The 11,530-nt window shown below is 39.3% G+C and overlaps 2 protein-coding genes across 4 annotated transcripts; one reads left to right on the forward strand and one right to left on the reverse strand.

Moving 5' to 3' along the window:
• Positions 1 to 407: 407 nt before the first annotated feature.
• LOC141912521 (hsp70-binding protein 1-like) lies at positions 408 to 4,812 on the reverse strand. 3 transcript variants are annotated; one of them, XM_074803773.1, is made up of 6 exons: positions 4,761 to 4,812; positions 3,946 to 4,121; positions 3,151 to 3,316; positions 2,493 to 2,714; positions 1,777 to 1,932; positions 408 to 950 (listed from the first exon to the last, which is right to left on the reverse strand). In XM_074803773.1, the coding sequence occupies exons 2-6, from the start codon at positions 4,114 to 4,116 to the stop codon at positions 643 to 645; spliced, it is 1,023 nt and encodes a 340-aa protein (XP_074659874.1). In that variant the 5' UTR covers positions 4,117 to 4,121; positions 4,761 to 4,812; the 3' UTR covers positions 408 to 642. The 3 variants fall into 3 exon arrangements, with proteins under 3 accessions (XP_074659874.1, XP_074659873.1, XP_074659872.1); XM_074803772.1 differs by having other exon boundaries at positions 4,749 to 4,795; XM_074803771.1 differs by having other exon boundaries at positions 3,946 to 4,159; positions 4,761 to 4,778.
• A 1,487-nt stretch (positions 4,813 to 6,299) lies between these two features.
• LOC141912964 (uncharacterized) lies at positions 6,300 to 11,421 on the forward strand. The gene is made up of 2 exons (XM_074804401.1): positions 6,300 to 6,512; positions 9,062 to 11,421. The coding sequence occupies exon 2, from the start codon at positions 9,062 to 9,064 to the stop codon at positions 10,100 to 10,102; it is 1,041 nt and encodes a 346-aa protein (XP_074660502.1). The 5' UTR covers positions 6,300 to 6,512; the 3' UTR covers positions 10,103 to 11,421.
• Positions 11,422 to 11,530: the final 109 nt, after the last annotated feature.

An 11,530-nucleotide genomic window follows, 5' to 3' on the forward strand; every position in this document is an offset into this window, starting at 1 on the left:
GCGGATCTAGGAAATAGTTCCCTTTAGAAGTTTTTAAGAAATCAAAGAGCCATGAGGACTCTGCACTCACACGAGATCCGAGGCAAGCTACTGAAGTAAGTATGGATGCGAGGCAATTCGCTGTTCAAAATGTTCAATAACTCCCGCTTCCAGTGAAATTCCGTCTGCTAACATCAAGGTCCAGTTGTTCAAAAGTTGGTTAAAGATAGATAACCAGCGGATAAATACCATAGTAACAACAAACTTGCGGTTATCACTATGTCAACTATCCACTGGTTAATTCTAACCAACTTTTGACTAACTGGCCTCAAAATGTCATTTTCCAGCCAAATTTACAATATCTTTACAATGTATATGCCCCACATAAGGAATGCTACGTGAAAATTTTCATTAAAAATATCAGTAATTTATATCTTTATATATCGATCATTAATGAGCATATGATGATAGCTAATTGTATGGAAAGTCACATAGATCGAGATGCCAACATCATCATCGATCGCACTGTTCCATCTGCTGACATCATCAATCGCAGCATTCCGTCTGCTGACATCAACGATCATAGCGTTCCATCTAATGACATCATCAATCGCACTGTTCTGTCTGCTGACGTCATCAAACGCAATATTCCATCTGCTGACATCATCGATCGCACTGTTCCGACACCGCCGAATTATCGCCGACCCCGAAACAAACGCCCAACAGTTTTTCGGCGTATTCCTTTTCCTCGCGGTATTCGTCGTGTCCCTTCACGAGTTCGATGCGCTCCAGAAGAACTTTACGCAGTTCGAACTCCGGGCGCCGACACTCGGAGATCAATCGTGACGAGCGGCCGTCCGCGTCGTCGACGAGATTGACGAGCGCGCCGAGTAAATGTTCGTGAAACGGTTTGTGTTCGGTGATTAATAATCCGACGAGTTGTTCGACCATTCCCATATCACACAACATATCTGAAATAGGGGATTGATATTATTATTCATTGTATCACTAATGGTAAGTATGAATTTAAGAGGGTCCCTACAGATCAGTCATTCCTGGATAAACGGTAAGGAGTTTTTTTAACCCTTTCAGTGCGTATAAATCAGTGATAGATTTTGCTAGTACACCGTACTGCGGTGTATTGATGTCATTAGTAATTAGTAATTATCTTTCTTGAAAAATGGCAGCACCTGACAAACAGTGAAATATAAGTAACTAACGATACACAGCGCTGCAGTGTAGACTCATTATAGTGGTATATCCGTTATTCAACACACTAGGGTGGAATTTTTCAAAATGTTCAAATTATCTCCAGCACTATAGGGTATTAATGAGTCAGCCTTGAAAGGGTTAAGGAGAAAATTTCAAGGAAGCCTCTGCATCACTTTCATATCCCATTAACTGTAGACTCCTCCTAAATCGGTTCTGTTTATCTCGGTAAACCATTAATGCGGTGGTTTTGTAAGCAAATTCTAATCCTATAAACTACCTAAACTGGGTATCTAATCCGGTTACCGCCTAAAAAAATCAAGGTACCAACTGTACCGATTTAGGGGTAGTTTTCTTTAATACAACTACAAAAATGTCTAATTTACTAGTTCTCAAAATTGAAGCAGATTCAGGCATTTTGCTCAAATCGAAGGAGTTTCAAGCACTTTTAAATGCATTTTCTGTTTAGGAGTTTTAAAGGAATCAAGGGGCAATTCGAAGGAAGGATTGGAAGGGATTCGAGTAATAAAGGGTCTACCGTACGGGCGGCAGAATGAATTCTGAGTTATTCGTCAGTTCAGTGAATACCTTTATATTTCGATTCGTCGACGCACAACGCCTTGAGCAGAAACACGGCTTTGATTTGAAGTTTCTCTACGTCGAGTTGCATCGCGCGCAGCAGATGACTGAATCCGTCGTTTTTCACGAATTCCTCTTTGCCGGCGTCGAATTCGCGAGCCATACCTGCAAAAAAAAAAAAAACGAGATCGAAACACGCTCGAGAATTCGTCGACACGGATCGGTATTATAAGTGAGTTCGAGTTACAAAAAAACATTTCAACAAACATCCAAGTTGATCAAATCAGATCTTTAACAGAGTCTACTGTAAGAAAATGCTCTGAATTCGGTAAATTTTTTTTCAATTTGGGAACATTTCATTGAATAAGAAAAAAAAAGATATCAATCGCAAGACATCAGTAACGTTCAAATCAATCAGTAATCAAGGGGTAAGACCCTCAGTAATACATTTCATATTTCTGTTGAAATTAATCATTTATCAAGTGGGGTAAGACCCTCAGTAACACTTTTCATATTTCTATTATGGCAGATCTGGAAGTATGAAATATTCTGTATTGGCAATGAAAGCTGAATTGGAACTACGAGTGATAATTCATGGAGACAGAACCAGAAATACGAGATAGGCCTAAGAGATAAGTGGCAAACACGATGGAACTGGAAATGCTAGTCAGCAGCTAACGTGAACTGGTCTCTAGTTGGAAAAATGATGCACACGTGAAACTTACACGAAACTGCGTACAACGCTTTGATCTTCACGCGATCGTCGTTGTCGTCGTCGAGCAGCGCCAGCAACGACGGCATCAAATCGAACTCGAGCGCCCTCTGTTGGCAATACGGATTGTTCTGTACGAGCGTCGCGATCAAGTCGGCCGCGCGCGACCGAATTTCGGGGTTTTCGTCGCGTAACAAATCGCCAAGTGATTCGTAGCCCCCGATCTTATGAAAATCTACGAATAGAAGAGAACGGACGAGTTTTAAACGGTAGGTTTTAGAAATAATGCAACGAAACAAAAAAGGAAAAATCATGGTTCCCACAGTAACACGAATTAAAGATTGCCAGGTTTTTCCCAAATATTCCATGGTTGATTTTCCAATTTTCTCAAATAGAAATGAACAGATACAAACATACTAGTTCAACATTTAGAGGTGACTGGTTGATAAAGGTGATTCTCAAGGGAAATCGTTGAACAAAGTTGCCCTTGGCAAATACAATACATAAGATGTGAATGAATTTCCCAAATATTTCCAAACTGAAAAATATCATTTCAAAATTCCCAAGTTTTTCCCAATTTCCCTATACTGTGGGAACCATGAAAAATTTATTATTCGACATTAGTGACAACTCAAAATTGGACGCATTATTCTAAAATCTACATCATTTACCTTGCGCCAAGTCTAAATTTTCACACCACTCGATCAAATTGTCCAACGAAACCTCTTTCACCTCGGTTGTCGCGTCGGCGCTTCTCAAGTTGTCCAGATTTTGTTTCATTTCTCTGATGACGTCGACCGACATGTCGCTCAACGCTTGGTTCAGCCACTGTCGACGCTGCAAAAAATCGTACCGTAAAATATAAACGTTTCAAAATGGGTGAGCAGTTTGTTTTCTGTTGAAAAACAATCCTAATTATCTTAGTGGTGTTATGGATCAGGCCTGCGACTCGAACCACCCTCTCCAGAAAGTCTGCAGCCTGGAACCTGCACCTGTTAGACAATCAGCAGCCTGGAACCTGCACCTCTCCAGACAATCTGCAGCCTGGAACCTGCACCCCTTCAGACAATCAGCAGCCTGGAACCTGCACCTCTTAGACAATCTACAGCCAAGGTACGGTTGATAGCACCAGTCTTAAAAAATCATGGTTATTTTTACTATGAGGCTGGTGTGCGGTACCGACGGATTTTGCAGATTTTTTCGGATTAATCACACAATTTAACGATCTTGAAGACATTCAAATGTTTCTAAAACCACTCAGTCTAATGCAGAAATTCATTTTCTTCAAGAATAATCTTACTCGAAACGGATTAGGCAACTAATAACAAAGTAACGAACTGTTGATGTGAAATACCTATCGATCGACCGATCTGACGAAGAATGATTGGGTCGACATAGTCATGGGCCTACTAAAAAATGGTTTGATTTGTTACTCAAAATTGATTGAGTCCTATTCAAACTCTCACCTCTTCTGACATCGGAACAGCGTTAGATGATTCGGTACGATTATCATCAGTAGTTGAGTTAGCGATGCTCATCTGTAAAACACCCTGCATATTGGCCGGGTATCTCCTACTCCTCCGACTCCCACCACCAGCTCCTGCGGCTGATTCTTCCTCCCGATTGTTGGCTGACATGATCTCTACAGTAGATATTGCGACACTGATTACTGCCTAATGTCTATTTATTAATTGATGAGACCTGTTTTTCTGGGATATTTTGCTTACTTTTTGGGGTACATAGGCCTACCTCATTTATGTCTTAACAGAATGCCAAAAATCGCGGACAACAACTGAATATCCGATATATTTCCAGTTCTGTACCAATTAGATGGATTGGCAAAAAGACTCCTTAAGTCCAATTGAATGAGAGAGAAAATCCTCCATTTTGTCAAATTTCTTGGATTTGAACATTGTTACCATGCCTACGCCACCCTGATTTAGTTGTTGAGACCCCACAAGAAAAATAACTTCATTTCGTAGGCATGGTGACAATGTAAAAATTCAAGAAATTTCACAAAATGGAGGATTTTCTCTCTCATTCAATTGGACTTAAGGAGTCTTTTTGCCAATGCATCTAATTGGTACAGAACTGGAAATATATCGGATATTCAGTTGTTGTCCGCGATTTTTGGCATTCTGTTAAGACATAAATGAGGTATGTATCCCAAAAAGTAAGCAAAATATCCCAGAAAAACAGGTCTCATCCATTAATAAATAGACATTAGTTGATTCTTTCCTCGCTGGATGATAGATTTTTCCAGAAGTACCGATTGATTCACATGTATATTAGTAATCGGGGACATAGGTCATCAGTGAACGGCTCCCGAGCTGGTGGCTACACACTAAAATACGGTTTGAATTCAATTCATTTCAATTCTAACTTTATTGACCCTTCCTAAGATGTTGAGTAAAAGAGCACTGTAAAACGACACAGGTACGGAGAGCAGGTACTAGCCCCTGTATGTCCATGGATTTATAGTACAGGGCACGCGTCCCGGCCTCTCCGATACAGATATTTTTTCTCGAAAAAAGCATTTGGAAAATTAAAAGAATAAAGGTGATATTTAGAATTTTTCACAAATTATGCTAAATGCAGGAAATACCAAAGGCGTCATTTTTTCAAAATTTCATGGGGACCCCGACGAAATTTTTTCTCATTTCAAGTGCACCCCCTTTTTTAGATCCAACCGTGGGGAATTGGAAGATATTTGCATCGAAGGAAAACTTTGGCATTCGATTCATGGGGGTATTCAGTGTCACCGATCCTTTTCGTATAGAACATCTCGATCAATGTGAATTTAACGTCAATTGTCAGCAGGACCATTTCATGATAGATAGGCCACACTGCCAAAATTATAGGTTCACGCATTGCACGTCCCTATTTTCCTATAGGCATCAAAAGGCAGTCTGTTGTTATTTACGTCTGTTTTGATACGAATTGAAAGGGCAATAATACGTAATTCAAGAGCCTCTTATGCCGGGTGGTAGTGTTAAGCGAGGGTAAAAATCATCAAATCGAAATTGATTTTGAATGATTCGTAATATATGTTCATCGCGAAATCTTCATGCCGGGATTTGACAGGGCTTATGATACTCCGTTCCGTTCCTTGAAGTACCATAAGCCGTTTGCTAGCCATTGACATGCATACGTGTCGCATAAAAAAATGTGAAGGGTTTTGAGTTAGCAAGACTAGTAGTCATGGCGTGGTGTATGCAGTTTTGTTGGATTTAAGAGTGATAAGAGGTTTCAGTTGGTTAAGTGTCCATGTTGAAATATCAAAACTTGCTATCGCCCACGTCCGCATCCAGGGCCAAATTCAGTCAAGTAAGTATTTAAGTCAAGTAAGCCCCCTATCATACTGATTGTAATGTAATGAATGGAACGATATTCTTTTCCAAAATTCATGTGTTATCCGAAATTGATATTATCACCAGTTTTTGAGTGAAGACGCATGCGCATTGACGAGAAATGCAGCGCAAGTTACAAGTGACTTAATTCACACACTGCATCTACTGTAGATCCTGTGAGTTAACATGCTTAGTTACTTGTTTTTCTGGTCATTCCACCTGATGATGGCTGTTAGTCAACAGCCGAAACGTTGTGGTTTCATAATAATAAATTTGATCGTATAATTTTAAATTCGAAGTGTGAGATTTCTTCATGTATCTACAGTATACACGGATTATAGTGTTTTTTCGACCACTACAAGTGACTGATCTTGACACAGATTTATGGTATCGCGCGCGTCACCACGGGTTCGGGAACAATGAATGAACTTGCGCGACGACTTTAGCGCCGCCACAAGTAGCGACGTTTACTCGATGCGAATGGACATAATTGCGAATTGGAAATTATATCTGTATAAATATAAATGAATGAAATCCGAATAGTCCAGTTATCTATTTCGAACGACGCGCGGTGAGTTGCAGGATACGAATCTGGCATTTGGCAAAAGTTTCGGTGTAGAATCCACCGAATAAGCGCTATCCAAATCTACCGTAGATACAATACGCTGCGACAAAGGTCAAAGGTACGTACCGTCTGAGTAACGTATCAGATGTAACGAATCGTTGTGTAAACATAAATATAATGATATTGATGATAATCAAGATAAAATTGACTAATAGTAATGATGAATCGGGGTGTAACGTATGGGTATAGGGGGTGCGGACGAGCCCTTTCCGCATTTTCTAAGTTCCAATTTCTTTTTCACATTCCGGAAATTTCGTAAATGAAGTTCTGGAAAACGCGCCCCTGTCAAGCTTCGAATGAAGAAAATTAAGACTATTTCGGGACATACGAGCATTTTTAAGAATCCTCGTTTGCTTCGAGGCGCTCGGTGGAAAGTGTGGCATACTAAGCACAACTGAGATCGGATGTTCGGTGCTTGATAAGCCCGGTATTTCAATTATACGGTACCGAATAAGCCACGAATATATATAATATATAATCTGATAATATTCAACCGCGTGTAAACGCCGAGTATCGTACTGAAATCATCGTGTGAACGCCGCCATTGTCGAATAAGTCGAATTCTCTTTGCAAACGGGTGTCTACGAGTATCTTTTGGGTTGCAAATATTGGCGATTCAGTTGATGATATGGACCTTTCGAGATCTGGTGCCAAAGAAGCGTTTTTAGCGCAATGGGCATGCGACGTTCCATAGGCCTACCCCTCTACTATACTGAGACGGGTGTCTTCTAATTCATTTTTTATTCCGAATAGTCTGTATGTTTAGCAGTGAATGAGTAGACTATTATTGAATTATTATAGTACAATAAAGTCCCCAAGGGCCCCTGCCATCGCCGGTAACGAGTATATGGCAAGGTTCTCTGAATCAAAGAATGAATGCAAAGTTTAAACGAAGTTCGAAGTGTATGAATTCAAAGGTGATTTGCAAGAGCGTCCTAATTCTTTACGTTCGTGCATATTTCGTTGAAAAGAAATACCGGTTTATACAGAGATAAACGTTAACGATAAATGATAATCGGACCAAATCTGAACAAAAAAAGGTCACACGTCACATATGTAAATAGTCCCGTATGGAGTTTTGTTGCTTATCACGGAGGGCTAGGGGTTATTTCGTTTACGAAATTATCAAAGCCATCAAAGTATGAACGAAATTCGAACGAAAAGATTATTTCGTTCCCACGAAAAAAGGCGAAGAAAGAAATATCCATTTTTCATCGTGTCATCGAAAAGTTTTTCGTTCGACCGAAAAGATTGTTTCGCCCCCACGAACAAAAAAAAGGGAAATATTTATTCTTCACCCCGAGTAACAGGCTCCGGAGCTCCGTATATTTACAATCGGCCTCATAAACAACTATAAAGGCACGTATGTTTACATTTTGGGCTTAAGCCGCTTGCGATGAAAAATGGATTCACTTCATCGAGGACGTCCCTTGTTTTCAAACAACATCGTTTAAACTTTACGAGTACAATCCCACAATAAAAGAATTAGATGATAAAATGTTTATTAAAACATATAAGAAATATTTCGGGTGGTTACTACCACCCTTCTTCAGACTAAAATGACTTGCCAAATACTTGATAATAATTTTAGACTGAAGAAGGGTGGTAGTAACCACACGAAATATTTCTTATATGTTTTAATAAACATTTTATCATCTAATTCTTTTATTGTGGGATTTTACTCGTATCGTTTTATCACGGATATTGTGATCTACCATTGATTCATCGTTTAAACTTTTATATCATATCCATAGCCTTCAATAGCAGGCGCTATGCAGCTGATTGCATAGACACATTTGCACCAGTCGATCGGCAAGCCGTCGCCGCTAGCAACCACCAAGACACACCCAGATAATTATTTTATGCCATGGCAACCGTTACAACGTTTTATACACTGATAACTGCTACACATTTTTATCCGAGTGATGGCTATGTGAGTCGGCGTGGTGCACTATGTCATCGATATTAGCGTCGATCAATAGAGCGATAACAATTTTGTATATTGGCTATTATTTCTGAATCGACTTAAAATTTCATGAATCTAATGTTTTTTTTTCATATGAATTCAATTCCCAATCCGGATTTTTGGTCTTATCCGGACGATATTTGCAGTCCATTTGTTGATCACAATACAAGAAAATGACTTTTAACCTGGATGAATATTTTTGTCCCAAATGAACTGATCCGAATTCAGTGGGTTCTACTGTACCTGCTTTCTATTATTGCGGTTGAGTTATGAAGTGATTAATTGTCGACAATATCAACCAATAGACCCTGGTATAGTTTTCAATTTCTCACATTAGTTTTCTAGTTCTCTTAATGTATTTTTGGTGTCAATCTTTGTATAGCTCATTGCACGCGAGACGTCAGTAGTTTTTTTTTCAAATTTTGATCTTGACATAGGGATCGTCCCCGTTAGTTAGTTATTTATTTGGTTGGTAAATTTCGTTCGATTTTTCGATTGAGTGTCGCTTACAAACCCATCACACCTGTCGGGAGCGAAACAGGGGGTTTGATTTTGAAATCGGTTTAAATTTTGAAATATATCGATTTTGAACCTATCTATATATATATATATATAAATTCAATATTGTATTATAATTGCAGATGCAACTTGGGCGTTGGCCATTTCTGTTCGTATCACTCGTGCTGGTATGTCTGGTTTTGTTCGCTTACATAAGCATGAAGGATGTCTCCGACTTATCGGCGGCGCGACCACGGCGGGTCCAAGAAGTTGTTGAAATGCCCTTGCGTCCAGTCGCCGTCAAATCCTCTAAAGTCGACGACTGCGAAACGTGGAAGGCCGTTTTCAAGGTGCGGCCGACGTTGAAAAGAATTCCATTCAATGCAAATATTTCGAAAAATAGCCGTCGTATAGAGACGGCCAGCGAACGGATGGCTTCGTTCCAGGAGGTGTACCAAAAACATTTATGGGGAGCTCAGGAACCAGGTTTTAAAGGGATACAGGGTTCCGGCGAGGGTTCCTCCACTCGTTACACCCATAAAATGATCAAAGTACTGCACAGTATCATAGATATGGCTAAAAAGGCGACCGGCAAGAGTAAAGTCAGTTTTCTCGATATTCCATGCGGCGATATGGTGTGGATTTCTAAGTTCCTGGATAGCAGAAACGATATCATCTATACAGGGATGGATATCGTTCCGGAGTTGATTAAATCTCACAAAACGAGATTCGCTAATAGATCGAATTGGTCATTTCGCCACGGAGATATCGTCCATGTTCCGTTGAAAGAAAAGTACGACATCATCTTCTGCAGACACATGCTGCAACATTTGTCGCTGGCCGATGCTCTCAAAGTTTTGAAACACTTTTCTGACAGCGGAAGCCGCTTCCTTCTCACGACATCGTGGTTGAATGTTGGAGGAAATAGCGAATTGGGCTCGTTCAAAAATGGTCGGGGCAGACCTATCAATATGGAACTGCCTCCTTTCAGTCTTGTTCCGCCGCTGTGTTTCGGCCGCGACTGGCCGAAAGGCTCGTACGAAAAACAGCTGTACACCGGGTTGTGGTCGATGCCTCTTGAACAAATCGACGCCAGCGAATTCACCAGCAAGGCACCAATTCGTCTAACCAAGTCGAAAACCAGCAAAGGCTTCGAAGTTCATGCGATATCGTACGAAAATTAACTCAGGATGGAACGATTTAATATATTTGTAGATTTTAAACTTTGCATATCTATACAATTTTATACTACTCACTCATATTTCATACAGTTAACCTCACCTATAGCTAAAGTTAGTTAGTAAAAAATAATTTGTCGTGTTCGAGTTGCGCTACAAGGTTACTGTATAAGTGTACCAGTCTTCATTGAAAATGTTCACTGCTGTATTATTTTGAAGTTTTAGATATGTTCTTATTTCTGGATGTTTTATACCACTATTTATAAAATCATAATAAGATAAAAACCCACTATGTACAAATTACAACAATTTATTTAAAAACGAGAATTCATATATTCAAACAATCTAAAATATGAAATACACGATGTTTCGATCCTCGCTTTTAAATTCTTTTAATGTGTCCATAGTGGGTTTCCAACTTATTATCCGTTCAGCACGTTACGTTTGAGTGTGGTTATCGTGTGGTTGTGGTTATGAAATTATGTTATAGTATCAAGGTCAGGGCTGGTAAAGGATATATATTCAATTTACAACGCCAAAGACAAAGAAACCAATGCCAATGCCAAAGCCACAGACAACTTCCCGTGTACAACGTACTATAAGTGATCTCGTATTTTCAAATCTATATATCTATCACTGCCAAGATATTGCTGTCAGTTCTCTTAAAAAACCAACATTTACATCGTAATTTAAGCCTTAACTTATTCCGAAACCGCAGACTCCAGTTTTAACATTATGTATATAATGAGTTGTAATACATATTGTGTGTAGTTTAAGGATTACTGCATACGTTAGTATGAGTCTTCGTTGAAGATGTTCACTGCTATATTTTTGAAGTTTTAGATCCGTTCTTATGTCTAGATGCTTTATACCACTATTTTTAGTGATAGACACGTCAAACATACCAATGTATATAAATGAATATCGTAGACTTATACGGGTTTGGTTAGGGGTTTCTTTTTATTCAATTTACAGTGCCAAATACAACTGCCCGTATATTTCATTTATGCACAAATGCTGGCAGTTACTTTTATTATCTTAAAAAAAACAACTTTTAAATTGCAAATTTCACATTCCTAATTTTCAATTGCAGCCTGTACTGAGTCCAAAGACCCAGTTCCACGGTTCCGTGTTGTGAGTTAAGATTTGACTCATTGAAAACCAAAAAATATTGTATCGACTCATTGAAAATGAACCAATCTTAACTCGGAGTTAACTCTAACTCACAACTGTGGAACCGGGTCCGGCTTCCTATTATAACATTATGTATATCCGTGACTTGTACGATACTGTTTGTAATTTATTTCCGAAATAAATAATATAATACTCGCAACGCAAATAGTCAGGGAATTCTGCGAACTCACGTTCTGGCCTTGACGACGTCGATGACTTGCTGTTGGTTCTGCCTATTTCTTCGTATGGTGCTTGCAACTA

This window comes from Tubulanus polymorphus, chromosome 11, assembly GCF_964204645.1.
Source record: "Tubulanus polymorphus chromosome 11, tnTubPoly1.2, whole genome shotgun sequence".
Classification (NCBI taxonomy): Eukaryota; Metazoa; Nemertea; class Palaeonemertea; order Tubulaniformes; family Tubulanidae; genus Tubulanus; species Tubulanus polymorphus.

Excerpts from the sequence above, each read along its gene's own strand:
- LOC141912521 (XM_074803773.1), bottom strand. The coding sequence starts at position 4,116 with ATGTCAGCCAACAATCGGGAGGAAGAATCAGCCGCAGGAGCTGGTGGT. Across the intron at positions 2,715-3,150 it reads AAATTTAGACTTGGCGCAAG|ATTTTCATAAGATCGGGGGC; the intron begins GTAAATGATGTA and ends TTCTATTCGTAG. Across the intron at positions 951-1,776 it reads CGACGAATCGAAATATAAAG|ATATGTTGTGTGATATGGGA; the intron begins GTATTCACTGAA and ends CCCCTATTTCAG.
- LOC141912964 (XM_074804401.1), top strand. The coding sequence starts at position 9,062 with ATGCAACTTGGGCGTTGGCCATTTCTGTTCGTATCACTCGTGCTGGTA.